This window comes from Leptopilina boulardi, unplaced genomic scaffold, assembly GCF_019393585.1.
Source record: "Leptopilina boulardi isolate dan_hultmark-lab unplaced genomic scaffold, ZJU_Lbou_2.1 LbouV2_216, whole genome shotgun sequence".
Taxonomy (NCBI): Eukaryota; Metazoa; Arthropoda; class Insecta; order Hymenoptera; family Figitidae; genus Leptopilina; species Leptopilina boulardi.
In genome coordinates, this window is record NW_026137770.1 from 4,068,196 (window position 1) to 4,084,916 (window position 16,721).

At 28.6% G+C, this 16,721-nt stretch overlaps 1 protein-coding gene across 3 annotated transcripts; it reads left to right on the plus strand.

Annotated features, from left to right (window-relative positions):
- The first annotated feature begins 3,279 nt into the window (after nucleotides 1-3,279).
- LOC127279414 (DDB1- and CUL4-associated factor 7) lies at nucleotides 3,280-15,773 on the plus strand. 3 transcript variants are annotated; one of them, XM_051301760.1, is made up of 5 exons: nucleotides 3,282-3,508; nucleotides 10,796-10,886; nucleotides 11,649-11,921; nucleotides 12,394-12,937; nucleotides 15,422-15,773. In XM_051301760.1, the coding sequence occupies exons 3-5, from the start codon at nucleotides 11,669-11,671 to the stop codon at nucleotides 15,654-15,656; spliced, it is 1,032 nt and encodes a 343-aa protein (XP_051157717.1). In that variant the 5' UTR covers nucleotides 3,282-3,508; nucleotides 10,796-10,886; nucleotides 11,649-11,668; the 3' UTR covers nucleotides 15,657-15,773. The 3 variants fall into 3 exon arrangements, with proteins under 3 accessions (XP_051157719.1, XP_051157717.1, XP_051157718.1); XM_051301761.1 differs by having other exon boundaries at nucleotides 3,282-3,469; XM_051301762.1 differs by lacking the exon at nucleotides 10,796-10,886 and having other exon boundaries at nucleotides 3,280-3,508.
- Nucleotides 15,774-16,721: the final 948 nt, after the last annotated feature.

Sequence of the window (16,721 nt, forward strand, 5' to 3'; positions counted from 1 at the left end):
GTTGTATCACTGAATTTGATTGGCTCTGACTAATATTCCATTTCCACCGTGAAAATTGAATATTTTTAGAGCCAATCAAATTCAGTGATTCTCCGTGAAAATTCAATCCAGCCGATTGCTTTACCAAAATACTGGAGGTATAAAAGGACCTTTACACACCTTCTTAGTTTTCGGCGAGCGATGTATTTTCACGGTCGAATCACTGAATTTAATTGACTCTGACAAGTGTTCTATTTCCACCGTGAAAATTGAATATTGTTAAGGCCAAATCACAAAAGATTCTTGAACGGTAACGCAATTGTGAACGGAAACGTAAAAGCGCTTGTATACCTCACCGATCCCGAGTATACTTGCGTCGTGTACCATTGGAGTAAAAGATATGGAAATATCTTTTGTCTCTTTTACCCCAATGGTACACGACAGAAGTATACTCGGAATCGGTGAGGTATACAAGCGCCTTAAGAATGAGTGAGAAAAGAATAAAGATATTTGCTATCCTTCACTTACCCATTCTTAAGTTTCCGTTTACGATTGCGTTCCCGTTCAAGAATCTATTCTTGATTAGGCCATTAGACGCAATCAAATTTAGTAATTCTCCGTGAAAATGAATAGGCCGTTTCCGAATTGTGATTTTCAGCGCATTTTTGATAAAGTGTATACTCGGGAAGTATTCAGTGTCTTTGTTTTACCGTGCAAAGAAAAGGACACTGCATACTTCCCGAGTATACACTTTATCAAAAGTGCGCTAAAAATTCCAATTCGGAAACGGCCATAGCTCCTCGAAAACCAAGAAGGTATAAGGGCCTGTCCAGAATAGGAGACGCATGAAAATCCCCTAAACTTCATATAGCAGAAATGCCATTTGACAGAAATTTATATAACAGAAATTTTATTGGACAGAATATTTACATGGCAGACAATTCATATAACAGACTTTTCATTGGACAGAATTTTTATCGAACAGAAATGTCACTTAACAGAAATTTTATCTGACAGAATTTCCATTCAACAGAACATAAGTATAGCAGAACTCTAATTGGTCATAATTTAACTTTTGCATCATACATTCTCATTCCTGCTATATTTTTAACTTGTCGGTAAAGTAGACGTAGAGGTCAGTAGTTGCTATTTCTTTCTCGCCCCAAAGTTTGAATATTAAATAATAAAACTAATATTTTATTTCATTATTATTGATAATGAATACCTAATAATTATAAGTAAATAAAATATTAGTTTTATTATTTAATATTCAAACTTTGGGGCGAGAAAGAAATAGCAACTACTGACCTCTACGTCTACTTTACCGACAAGTTAAAAATATAGCAGGGATGAGAATGTATGATGCAAAAGTTAAATTATGACCAATTAGAGTTCTGCTATACTTATGTTCTGTTGAATGGAAATTCTGTCAGATAAAATTTCTGTTAAGTAACATTTCTGTTCGATAAAAATTCTGTCCAATCAAACGTCTGCCCAATGAAAAGTCTGTTATATGAATCGTCTGCCGTGTAAATATTCTATCCAATGAGAGTTCTGCTATACTTATGTTCTGTTGAATGGAAATTCTGTCAGATAAAATTTCTGTTAAGTGACATTTCTGTCCAATCAAACGTCTGTCCAATGAAAAGTCTGTTATATGAATTGTCTGCCATGTAAATATTCTGTCCAATAAAATTTCTGTTATATAAATTTCTGTCAAATGGCATTTCTGCTATAAGGCCAAAGCAGAATAGATTCTTGAACGGGAACGCAACCGTGAACGGAAACGTAAGAATGAGTGAGAAAAGAATAAAGATATTTGTTATCCTTCTCTTACTCATTCTTATGTTTCCGTTTACGATTGCGTTCCCGTTCAAGAATCTATTCTGCTTAGGCCTATATGAAGTTTAGGGGATTTTCATGCGTCTCCAGAATAGACCAAAAATATAATAGACCACTCGTGCGTGCCTCATAGGATGCTTCGATGCGTGCCTCGTAGTGTGCTTCGTATCCGTATCTTACGGAAGCTTTGACGATGCTTATTTGTTTTTATTGCAAACCCAGTATAATTATTTTATTGTTATTACCTTGTTTTAATAAATGAAATGACATCAAATGTAACAAAACAATTTAATAAAAATTAGTTTATAAGCATAAATAGATTTTTATAGGTACTGGTTAACATTATCGATAGAATATTATTTATATTGATTGAATAATAATAAGTGCAAAAATGTTTACGTTTATCCATTTGTTTAAGTCTTAAAATTTAAATTCGTTTCTACATAAATTACAAGTTAAAAATCAGATAATAATTTCGTTTGTCAACTTTATCTTTAAAGCTTTTTATCAGTAACATTATATTTAATATTTTTTAATATTTTCTTTGTAAATAATTTATATCAGCAGATATATGTATATAATATAAGAGAATAAATATAAAATTTTCAGAAATAATTTTTTTATTTTGTTTTTGACAAAACAATCATACATTAACCTTAAGCTAATAAAACGAAAGCACATTTAAAATCCAATTGTTTAATAAAATCTATTTATCTATTTAAAAATAAACATCGTCAAAACTTCCGTGAGGTACGGGTACGGAGCACGCAATGAAGCACGCATCATGTTTACGATTGCGTTCCTCTTTAAGAATTTATTCTGGAAAGCTATTCTTGATGCTGATTCTACACTCACCGAAAACTGAGCGAGCGGTCCACTTTTCCGTCACGCTTCCCATATTCAACTATATCTATATATATAAAAAACGTAACGCAAATGCGGACCGCTCGCGCAGTTTTAAGGCGGTTCCAGAATAGGTGCAAAAGCCAAGTACAAGTGCAAGTTCAAATGCAAATCCCATGAATGCAAAAGAGACAGATAGACTACCTATCTCTTTCGCACTCATAAGATTGTCACTTGGACTTGCACTTGTACTTGGCTTTTGCACCTATTGTAGAACCTCCAGGTGAGTGTAGAATAAGCATGAAGCATTTTTCGTATACGAATGCATGTATTTTTTCTGTGCGAATAAGCACCTTATGTGATTTCACTCTAATGGAGCGCTCACACCTCGGCTGCAGGAGCAGTTGCCCATGGCAACCGTGTAAGAGTAAGAGAGATAGAAGATTTTCCATCTCTCTTACTCTTACACGGTTGCCATTGGCAACTGCTCCTGCAGGCGAGGTGTGACCGCTCCATTACACCACCACCCTGAGAAGTGGATTTGACGTCATACATATCTCGAATTGACAATAACGTCACAAATGACACAATTGTAGAAAGTCCTTAACAGTCCAACCTTGTTAGTATACATATGTGGAAATTATTTTGGTTTGTGTTGATCAATTCTTGGTGTTAATTGTATACTGAATTTTGAGAATTATTTTAGTTTTCAATCAGTAAACAAACTTTTTTATTAATTGAGCCTGATCGAAAAATCAAGATAGATTGAAATGAACTGAAAGTATATAAACTGACTTACAATAAGGTACATTGTTTCAATGTTGAGGACACTAACGTTATTAAGGTTAGGAAAAACAATTGCATGTGTATTTTGTTTATAAATATGTATAAAATATAATTTGCTGTTTTTTGTGTACATACATTTTTTTAAAATAATAATTACAATTTTCTTTAACATATATTTTAAATCATGAAAAGAAAAATAAACTTGCATTAGTAAATATATTTTAACAAGTAAACTGAATAAATGCATTCAATGTAAAAAGATCATAAATAAGTTTTTTTTTATATTTCTCTTCTCAATTGGTTGAATAAGTTACTTTAATCACGTTCTCTAATCATTTGTATTTCAAAGCGAGCAGAATAAAGAAAAAAGTATCATATACACATTGTTAAATAATAAATTATGATTCAAACCTTTTTGAAGCTATCAAAACATACATTGTTTTGTAACAGTAACTATAACTTGTTTATGGGCATATCTCTGGAACCTTTAACTTTTCAATAAGAAATTTTTTTTTTTTAGCACAGTGTTGAATCTGTGTCTACATAAACTTCAAGAACCAAGATTTACAATTATACAAGGGGACAGATAAAATGAATGACGCTGAAGTTACCAACGTTGATTCGACGAATCAACAAACGAATTTTTCGTTTTCAGATTAGTTTAAAGGCCAAGAACCAATTTTTTAAAATTGAAACTTCTTTATTTTGGTCCCAAATACAACCTTAAACACTAAAAATCCGCAATTAAGGCGGGGAAATATTCAATCTTATAGGAAAAAAAAATTCTTTTTGTCGATTCAACGTTGGTAACTTCAGCGTCATTAAAATGAGTCGTCTTCAAAAAGTTATAAAATATTTAAAATTGCGAATTATTTTTAACCTGTAACAAAAAAATATTCAACAGGTGTTTGCTTTTTATGATAAAAAACAGTTAAAAGGAATTAACTGAGGGGTTATAATTTTAAAAAGCAATAAAATTCGTTTAATATTTTCAATATTTATAAAAATAATAAAATACTGATAATAATGGACTGGGTATAAAAACATGTGTCAAAAATTAACTAGAATTAATTAATTTTTTATGGATCCATTTTTCTGTCTCGAAATAAACATTAAAATTCAACCTTAAGGTTTTAATAATTAATGATGGTTTCTATAAAAAAAAATTAGAATCACCAACTTCGTACTTATCAATTTCTTTCTAAAAAATTTCGGTCGATTACGGTCGACCGTAATTGACAAATTTCGTTTATTTAAATTGTAATAGTTTTTTGAAGACATGAAGCACATTAATTTATTATGTTTCAAAATAATTATAATAACTTGATCTTTGATTTCCCCTAAGCGTGCCGCGCTTGTCTTATTAAAGAAAAATCATAATTACGATAATTACACATGGAGAAAATCTGAAAGCAATGAGTATTTTTCCTCATAGCACTGGCTACTGTGTAAACCAAAAAATTAAATTTCAAAACTCTGAATGTTCTTCACACAGCACTGAATGCTCTGCAGAAAATAATCACAACTTTTTTTGACAGTAAACAGAGTTTCGTTTCATATTAATTGACAACTGATTATTCAGAACTACAAATGTAGCAATAAATTCTTTGCTCGAAGTCGTGACTGCTGTTCTCACAGCTCTGAGTACTGTGTAGAATTATTTTTTAGAATTTAGAAAACAAAGGAACATTTAACGTAAATTAAAAAGAAGATAGCCATGGTTATTTTTCCTTTTCAGATTTTCTTTTTAATTGACATGTTTATAAACAGTTAATGAATAGCAAATAAAGAAATAAAGACTTCAAAAAGTCTTTTTAAAAACTATCGCTTTTTTTTTAATTTTTCAGTTATATAGCAAATAAAGTTATTATACAATAATGAAATAATAAATAATTATTTTTAAAATGAATTATTATAGGTAAATTTTAAATATTTATTTGTATTTCACAAGTTTTTAGATTTTAAGATTTCTTAGCTAATATGAAATTAAAACCAAATCAAAATTTATAGATAATTATGATTAAAAAATATTAAGTTTCAACATTATTATTTTAAATATTTATCTCGTGAAGTAAAAAAAATGATTATTTCTTACGTTTATTAATAAAAACTAATTTGTTTAATATTATTAAAGTTTATTACTTCTTATTTAATTAAATATAAATAATTTTAGTCAAATAATCGGTTTTTCATAAAAATATAAGAAAGCTTATCTAAAATTGATTAAAATTGTCTTGAACGCTTGTTTAAAATTGTTATTTATTTTTTATTAAAAGTTAAATGTTCTTTTATTTTTTTAATCCTAAAAAAAAATTCTACACAGTACTCAGAGCTGTGAGGAAAGCAGTCACGACTTCGAGCGAAGAATTTATTGCTATATTCCTAGCTTTGAAAACACTGTTGTCCATTAATATAAACCGAAATTCTAATAACTGTCAAAAAAATAGTGATTATTTTCTGCAGAGCATTGAGTGCTGTGCAGAAAACATTCAGAGTTTTAGAATTTAATTTTTTGGTTTCCACAGTAGCCAGCGATGTGAGAAAAAATACTCAGTGCTTTCAGATTTTCTCCGTGCAGTCGAAAAAGTTAAAAGTGAGAGACAACTTTCAAAAGATTATAAGGGGCAAAATTCCTCAACTGTTCCCACCCCAAAAAATTAATTTCAGTCGATTCCTCTAAATTTCAACTTAACATAATTTCTATAAAACTTGTTCAATTACTTTTTTTTCTCTACTTTAAGAATATGAAATCCAAATTTTTAAATTTTTCCTTTTAAAGCGTTTTGTCTTATTTAACGAAAAAATTCAATTTTCGATGCTTAAGACCGTTTAAAAAAAAAATTTTTTGTCCCAAAAAATAGCATTTTTTTTTGTATTTTAAAATCACACTTTGACAGAAATGTAATCTGCTTATTTTCAAGGTCAAATTTGACTTTTTTTACATAAAAAACTACAATTTTTCAAATTTAATCTTCAAAATCAGCTATTCCCATATTTTCTTCTCCAAGGCGTTAAAGTACACAAAAAATGCTATTTTTGAGACAAAAAAAAATTTCTTTAAACGGCCTGAAGCATCGAAAATTGAATTTTTTCCTTAAATTTTAAGACAAAACGCTTTAAAAGGAAAAATTTAAAAATTTGTATTTCATATTAGAAAAAATCCTTTTGAAAACCCTATAATAAAAGTGTAATTGAACAAGTTTTATAAAAATTATGTTAAGTTGAAATTTAGAGGAATCGACTGAAATTAATTTTTGGGGTGGGAACAGTTGAGGAATTTTGCCCCATAAATTTTTTCACAATTAATAAGATATTATTAAATGTGTTCGCCGATTAATTAACATTAAAAAGACATATTTTAGAACTAGTAATTTTTATTAAATACAAAATTTTATTGTTTCAAGCATAAGAAAGTATTGTTAGGAACAAGTTGTTTTGTTGTTGTTAAAAATCGCGTATTCGGATTGAAATAATTATTTATGTATTTAATAAATTAAAGTGAAATTTGATGAAAATGATTACTCGTATCAAGCATTAATATTTCCAACAAAAACCAACTAATAATTTATTAAAATTACCGAAATATATGCGAGAGATAAAAAGAATAAAAATTCCCGAAATTTATAACTTTAAAGCTAAATTTACTGCCGTGTTTCCGAAATTAATATTCGATATTTTTGTAAACAAAAAAACCTACCATCAAGGAAATTTAACGTTAAGCACATACTCGTAGAACGTTTTATATAATGTCATAATTTAAACCACATTTTATAATTACTTAATATTAACCACTTTAATTTTAAAAAAAATAAAATAAAAAAAATTTTCTACACCAGCGTTATGCATTACCTAAGACGGGCGCATGATTATCCTATAAAAATCATTAGAGTTTTCATTTTAAATAATTTTATTAGATACAGGTTTTGTTAGACAAATTTTTATGTTTCGAATTAGCATTTAACAGAACTTCTTTTTAAATGAATTTTTCCTTAAAAAAATTATTATTTCACAGAAGTTCTCTTTATCAAACTTAGTATTTAAAAGAATTTTAATTTAACAGAATTTTAATTTAGCATAATTCTCATTCAACAAAATTTTAAGTAATTCAAATTTTTAAATGACAGAAATGCCAATTCACCGAATTTTTATTTGCACAAATTGTTATTTGATAGAATTCTTAAAACGCTTAATTTTCATTTATCGGAAATTGCAAATGACCAAATAAAAAATCGACAGAAAGATTTCGATGCGATTTTTAAAATTGACCAATCAAAAATTATCAAGAAAATCATGGTTTTGTCAATTTTTTTATTCGGTCATTTGCAATTTCGGACAAATAGAAATTAGGCGTTTTAAGAATTCTATCAAATAACAATTCAGAAAATTGAAAATGCCGGCATTTAAAAATTTGAATCAATTAAAATTCTGTTGAATGAGTATTATGCTAAATTAAAATTCGGTTAAATCAAAATTCTTTTAGGTAAATAAAAAGTTGTATAAAAAGAAATTCTGTAAAATAAGAATTATGACACAAATTTATAAAGTCAGTCCATTATATTTCGATTAAAGTCGTTGCTGACTAATTTTAAAAAATTGTGATACTTTGCAGGAATGATCTCAAAGGTATCAAGATCACGAAATGAAAAGAGTTTTAATAAAATATTTATTATTTACTTTAAAATATGAATTGAAAATGTACGAGGTGTTGAAAACTGTCAGTTTTCAGCCAGTAGAAAATATTTGAGAAAACATATAATTTACCATAAATGTGTAAAAAATATTACAGGTATACCCCGCTACCTGTATAACTCGCAACTTGCATATTCCCGCTACTTGACCAGTTTAAAACCTCGCAACCTGACTAATAAAAATGTCACTTTTCGTACGCGAACAGTGCTGTCTATATATTTCGTAGACCGATAGAAAAATTAGGCCGTTAGCTACTAGTCTGGTTCATTTTCTAATGGCCGGCCAGTAGACGATAGCAAATTTAAAGATACAAAATTCTATTCTTCAAAAATGTTCAATTTGTCAAATAGACATTGACAATGATTACAGGAAACCATTGACAAATAATGAGCAAGATTTAATTTGCTCATTATGTGTAAGAGAAAAACGCCTAAAAGAGATGCAGAATGTCTGTTTTAAATGCCAAAAATTAGCAGCCGAAAAGATGATAACATTTTCTGAAGCTACATTTCCAGCCTTGAACATTGTCGATTCAATCTCTTTAGCTGTACCAACTGTTGATTGCGATCTTTAGACTTTAATAATATTTTTGGTGTAATAATTGATTTCAAAAATAACGTCTACCAAATTCGTACAAAACACAGTTTTATAAAAAGATGGTTTCCCAGGACTGATATAAAAAGTGTAGAAATTACGGTTTTATTAATAAATGACGTGCCTACGGATGAATATTTAAATTTACGAAAAGTTGCATCTCTTCAGTCCCTAAGTGGAGGTCAGGGGTAAAAAAAATGCAATTACAAAATTAGCGAACAGCTTGCCAGGTCGAAAATTGGTAGAAAAAGTTAGGCTCTCTTGGGGATAAAATTCAAGAGGAACTTTGCTGTCGATCTCCTAAAACTAAACAAGATCCAAATTAGAAATGTTTTTCGTTTGCTAGATTCACATTCTATGTTACTGTCCAGCGTTTGCTGGTTGCTGGTCTCTGAGTAGGTTATTTTGCATCGAGGTTGCTAGGTACAATGGGTTTCGACTAAGGTGCTGACTCTCGTAACAGGGAACATTATTAGATTAAGCTCGTCTTAGATTAGATTAAGGTGAAAGCTGAGATTTATTATCCGAAGTCAATTTCTTCCTTACTGAAAATTCCTTTAAGGATTCCTTACAGGTGACATATTTGGATCCTTTTTAGAATACTACATATAGGATCTTTTAAAAAACCTGTAGATGCCAACTAGGAACCTGGTAGGTAACCTGAAAAGTCGACCTTTAAGGCCAGGTCCAAGTGAGGCAGCGCCATCTACATTGATACTAAAATTTTGGAAAATTTTCAACAGCCTTTTCTTGAAAACAAGATGGTAAAATGCTTTTTCCTTTATGGATAATTGATTATTGGCAAGATATATACCAGCTAAAACTTTTTTTGAGTTAAAATAATGAAAAAAATTTCATGTCGATTAATTAAATATGAGCACTTTTCACAAAAACTGTAACAGTACTTTCTCAGAAATTACAATCAAAAATGCAATTTCCATTTGGAAAATTAATAAACGCTAAAAAATACACGACCTAAGATTTACCAATCACGAAAATAACAAAAAAAATTTTATTAAATATTTAACATATTGATACTACTTTACTGATTGTGACAGCCCTTTGGTAGATTATGTATTTCAGGTGGTTAGCATCAGCGCCAATCTCCTCCTTTCGGCAAAACTGCGAAACGTCTGGTGACATATATAACCTGCCAAACGGCTGTCATAATGAGTAAAATATGTTATGTTAAAAAACTTTTTTTTGTTATTTTCGTGATTGGTAAATCTTAGGTGGTGTATTTTTTAGCGTTTATTAATTTTCCAAATGGAAATTGCATTTTTGATTGTAATTTCTGAGAAAGTACTGTTACAGTTTTTGTGAAAAAAGTGCTCATATTTAATTTATTGACATGAAATTTTTTTTATTATTTTAATTCAAAAAAAGTTTTAGCTGGTGTATATCTTGCCAATAATTAATTATTATTATCCATAAAGGAAAAAGCATTTTACCTTCTTGTTTTCAAGAAAAGGCTGTTGAAAATTTTCCAAAATTTTAGTTTCAATGTAGATGGCGCTGCCTCACTTGGACCTGGCCTTAAGGAATCTTTAAATTAATTTTCAGTAGGGTTAAATCCAGTGGATTCAAGCTCGCAACTTTAATATAAGTGCGACTTTCGCATCGATTTCGTTCAACCATGTTGAAATAAGTAAAATTCCAGTGTAATAATTTTAACAGAGTCAGGAAAAAAATGAGCCAAAAGTTTTGAACGTTCATATGAACGAAATTTTTTTTACAATTTCTTTAACTACGAATTTTATTACAAAATATTGTTTAAAATATCTAAAAAGATATTATTAATTTAATAATTGTTTAATTTACTGTTTTATTTTACATGGTCATCATAATTTTTAATAATTTATAGATTGAAAAAAATATTTCGTTCATATGAACGTTCAAAACTTTCAGCTCATGGAAAAAATTCGTTTGCTTATGAGATAGTCAGGAAATTTTGAAACAAAGATGTATTGGGCACATAAAAAGTAGAATTTCACTAAGAATCAGTAACATCTATTTTAATAACAGTTAATGAATTTAATCATTTTGTTATTTTTTTTTGCAGGGTCGCATGGATGCCAAATTTTGTAGCTTTTTATTTTAAAATCGTTAAGTGAACGTAAGGAAAGCAGAGAACATAAAGGAAGCATATGAAGGTTAAAAATTTGTCCTTTCTTCAAAATTAATAGTTGTATTAAAAACCACTTATACACAGAAAAAAACTAAATTTTTTTGAAATACGTATAGCCTACGCCACTTATTTTGAACTGTAACAAAAATGAGTCCAGGTTTTTTTTGTGTATAAGTAAAAGTATTAATTGTGTGTGTGTTTTTTGGTAAAATATAGTTTTCTTATATAGATTATTTTTCTGTTGCTTGCAAAAATTTAGCACTAGTGGAACATAAATGGTTTCTAATGGCATTAATTAACGCTTTTTTTAAAATAGAAAAATATTCCACTCTAATTCTATTTTAAAGCGAACAAAATTCGTAATTTTCTTTATTTGGACACATTTATTTCTGTTCACTACTTCTTTAAGTTGCAATTTTATTATGAAATATTTATTTTTGTATCAAAATATGAATAATTTAATAAATGTTTAATGTATTTCTTTATTTTTCATTGCAGTAGTAATTTTAAAAAAATGTATACACCAAAAAAATGATTTCTTTTATTTGAATGTTCAGAACTTGAGGCAAATGTTAAAGTATCTTTTATGACTCTCACTGATTTCTAAAATTCAGAAACTTAAATATATAGAAAAAAATCACAATGGAAATTTTACTATACTTCTTCTATAGAAAACCAAAAGAAAAAGTAAAAATTAGCGTCACAGCATGTTATAATATTGCTTTAGTAATTTTATCAATTTAAATTGTTTAAAAAATTGATCTTATAAGAAGATATTTTATTGCAGTTGTAAGTTTAAAATCAACCATGGCTCTAATGAGTGGTCCACAGAAAAGAAAGGAAATTTACAAATATGAAGCACCATGGCCTTTATACAGTATGAATTGGTCGGTGCGTCCTGACAAAAGATTTCGTTTGGCTCTTGGTAGTTTCGTCGAAGAATACAATAATAAAGTTCAAATTGTTTCTCTCGATGAAGAAACAGCTGAATTTAGTGCAAAAAGCACTTTTGACCATCCTTATCCCACTACAAAAATTATGTGGATTCCAGACAGTAAAGGTAAACTAATATTTAAACATTTTTATAAGTTCCAAACTATACAAGATAATTATAACTGGTTTTCACAAATAATTAAAATAATTAAATTAGATGTCCTAAAAAATTAATCCGAAGAAGAAACTTATTTTACGTTAAGTAACATTGTTAAAAAAAAAATTAATCTAATAAATAAACACATAGAAAAATCTAAAATTTATTTGAAAAAATACTTCTTCGGAAAAATTATCCATGCGAAAAAGAAAAAAATACCTTTTTGGAGAAAATTTCCATTCGGGATAATGACCGTGAATTGAAAATGAGAACGCAACATTCCAAAATTTCTAGTTCAAAAAACTTGCAATAAGTGCTTATATCAGTCTGAAACTAGTGCGTGGTCATAAATCTAAATCCTTCAATTGATTTTTCAAAAGTACTTTTTACATAATATTCAAAGAAAGTTGAATTAAAAAAAAATCTGTTTGTTTTTGCTTAGGATCATATCCTGATCTTCTAGCAACTTCAGGCGACTACTTAAGGATATGGCTTGCCGGTGAACCTGAAACTAGATTAGAATGTGTCTTAAATAATAATAAAAATTCTGATTTTTGTGCTCCGCTTACATCGTTCGATTGGAACGAAATAGATCCTAATATTATTGGGACATCAAGTATAGACACGACCTGTACTATTTGGTCTATTGAAACAGCACAAGTTTTAGGACGTGTGACTGGATGTGTTAAAACACAATTAATTGCACACGACAAAGAGGTTTATGACATTGCTTTTAGTCTTGCTGCCGGTGGACGTGATATGTTTGCTTCTGTCGGAGCCGATGGTTCTGTTAGAGTTTTTGATCTACGTCATTTAGAACATTCCACTATTATTTATGAAGATCAACATCGTACTCCTTTATTGAGGCTTGCTTGGAATAAGCAAGACAGTAATTTTATTGCCACAGTTGCTATGGATGCTTGTGAAGTTATAATATTGGATATTCGAGTTCCTTGTACACCAGTTGCAAGGTTAAATAATCACAGGTAACTTATTATATTTCTTATTATTCTTATATTCTTATTAAAATAGGGGTAAAAACCTCAAAAACCGTGTTTTTGAGGTATAAGTGTTTTCAGTATTTTTTTTCTCCTTAACCTGACGTGCTAGCCACTTCTATATAGGCTTCAATTAAAGTTTAAAACGTACAATTTAAGACCCATATGCAAAAGATAAATAAAATTTGAAATTTTGAAAAAAATTGGGGTAATGACCCCAATAAACTTTTTGGGTGTCTTGAACCTAATTTTTTTCAAAATTTCAAATTTTTTTTTATCTTGCGCTTATGAGTTTTAAAGTGTACGATCTAAGCTTTAATTTAAGCCTATATAGAAGTTTATCACCTGAGGTTAAGGAGAAAAAACATACTGAAAACCCTTAGAAACAAGGTATTTCGAAACTTTATCCAAAATCTTAACGTGACACGCAATTGTGGAACCCGGGATCGTGTTCAGGACGCAAAAATACATTGGAAACCACTCTGATATCTCAAAAAAAGAACCTTATAAACCTGTGTAATTATACATGAATTGATTCAAATCTTATGTTAATTTTTTAGATGTTCTTGTAATTAAAGATAAACAATAAACTTATTACTGACTGGTATAGAAAACCTACCTTTTCTGAACGAACGATTAATTATGATTCACAACAACCAATTGCTCAAAAAATTGCTATTATCTACAACTTAACTGACAAGGCGATAAAACTCTCAAATGAAAAATTTCCAGGACATGACTTTGATTGGGACAATTTCTCTATACTTGACAAAGAATCTAATGAAAGCAAATGTCTAATATCTGATATGATTCATATTAATCTGCAAAATAATGCAAGAAATAAGAAAATTGACACTCAAAACCTTAGTAATTGGTATCTTCAGAAAATATTCGTAACGTCTATCTTTAATCGCACCTTGACGTTTCTCCTTATAACTATTTACACTTATTGAAATAAGTTCAATGACCCTATTTTCACGCGTGTCATTTTCTATAATAATTTCAAAACTGATCAGTGTCTATTTACAATAGTATTGACATAGACGTTTAATTATTGACGAGTTTTAAATGTCTTAACTTTTAAATTTACGTATTTATTATTATTATTATTTTTTTTTTTTAATGTTAATTATTGTTTAAGGTAATTATAATTCCCTCCACCTTAAGCATCTTTCTTCCTTTGTTTTAAATTTTTTTCCACACAAAATTAAGAAATAGTTTTCTGTTTTCCGCAAACAACTCACAATCCCTAATGTAATGTTTTATTGAGCTTATTTTATAAACCACATTTGCATTCTTGTGTGATATTGCTAAGTGTATTGATCACTCTCAGTGAATCTGTACAAATCAGCGCCTTTTTCCATTTGGGTTGCTGGTACATATTTTAAAGCTCTATAGCAGCCCAGCAATCTTGATCCCTGTTTGAAGTTTCTATTGGGAACAAAAAAACTTGCGCTCGCCCTATCCCTAGCCTCAGAGTATGAACCGTCCGTAAATATTATTTCGTATCCTGGATAATTATTATTTAAATGTTCTTGAAATTTTTTTTCTACTCCCTGTACTGTTCTAATTTCAAATCCTACCTCTGTGTCGCTTATCAGATCTAAATCGAATGTTATCACAATCCAGTCCTTGTCAAATTATGCTGGTCACCGCAAACTCTCCATTTCCTGTTAGATAATCCCTATCGGGCCAAGATCACTCTGAGTCATTTGAAGTTTGACATTTACTCATTTTGTTCCTAAACACAAAATTATGCGCAGGAAAAATAAACCTGGATTTTTAATATGTTATTTTTAAAAATTTTATTAATACTAAATAAATAAAATGATTTTATCACTCGGTCGATATTAAATAAAAAACATGAAGATAACGATCACTCCGAGTCAAGTCATTGGTTGATTTTAAAAATCGCGCCGAAATCTTTCTGTCGATTGTTTGTTCGGCCATTTGCAATTTCGGACAAATGAAAATTCTATCAATTAGAAATTCTGTTAAATGATTTTTCGGTTAAGTAAAAATTCTGTAGTATGAAAAATTGGTTATATGGAAATTATATCAAATAACAATTCGAACAAATGAAAATTCTTCTGATTGAAAATTCTATGCAATGAAATTCTACCCAATAAAAATTCTTTAAAATGCCTATTATGTTAAATGAAAATTCTAACTAATGTTATTTAGAACATAATCATGCGTCCCATATTTTGAAAGTCGATGAAAAACTGAAACTTTTTTGTATCTTGGTCATAATTTCTAAACTCAGTACTTTTAGAGTTAGATGTCATTGAAATTAGGTCTATTTTTAAAAAACTCGAGTGAACCAAATATTTAAAAATTCATAACTCGAAAATTTTAGCACTTATAAGAAAATAAAAAAATACGTAAACCTTTTTTTTTTGCAAAATCAGAACTCTATAATTATATGCATTAGCATTTTTATAAAAAGGAGAATTTTATTTCTATTTAAAGGGCAAGTGTGAATGGTATTGCTTGGGCACCACATTCTTCATGTCACATTTGCACAGCAGGTGATGATCATCAGGCATTAATATGGGATATTCAACAAATGCCAAGAGCAATTGAAGATCCAATTTTGGCTTATACTGCGGCAGAGGGTGAAGTAAATCAAATTCAATGGGGTGCAACACAACCAGATTGGATTGCTATTTGTTATAATAAAGCAGCTGAAATTTTACGAGTATAATTTTTCAGTATTCTTTGTTATATATACATATATAGTGCATTTTTTCACAATGCAAAATTGTATACAAGTATTACTTTTTGTTGATGAAGCTAAATTTATATAAACGTGTGAACAAATTTTATTTGATTAATAATTCATATACATATTATATATATAACTGATCATAACAACACAATGCATTCTCTATTCTTAAAAAGAGTTGTCAACATTAATTCAATGTACTGTCTGTGTAGTGCAATCCTACGTGTACGTATTAGTCATTTTTGAAAAAAAAACAAGAATGTTTTGAACTATTTTGATAAAAAATATTAAATTTTTCCATTTACAAATTCATAGAGTAAAAATTGAAATTTTGATTTTTAAAAATGTGCTTTTTTTCATTAAAAATAAAAAGAATAATAATCAATAAGAATTGATAATAAGAAATTTACAGCAATTAAATTACTTATTTAATATCTAAGTTTTATAGTCAAATATTGTTTTTTTTAAACATGTAAACATGTTTTATTAATTTGTAAAAATTTATTTAATTAAATGGCATTTTCTACGTTTTTTGACTGAAAAATAAAGGCTTTAAAGTCATGTGATGAAATTAAAAATTTGTATATTCCTTATAACCGTGAGAATTAAGTGAAAATAGAATTTGGAAGTATAAGTGCTTTAGATTTTGTTTTTGAATCTTTACTGGAAATTTTTAAATAAAACTAACATTTAAAAATGTTATAAACAAATTTCCAATGACTAACATTTATAAGTGAAAAAAATCACATTCTTTGACAGATTAGAAATACACTTTAATGACAAAGTTCTTGAAATTTTTTAATATTTGTGCAGTGCAAAAAAATATGCAGTAAAAATAAAGACATTAAACGAAAATATAATTACCAAAAGACAATAAAGATTTTTTTTTTATCAAAAGCAAGGTAAATAAAAAATGTCATTATTAAATACAAAAAAGGAATAAAAAAGTTGAAAAAAAATAAAAAGTTATGATAGCAAAATGCGATTTACTTATAATTTTTTTTTTTAATCTTATTTCTTTTCTTTATGCACAACTCAAGGGAA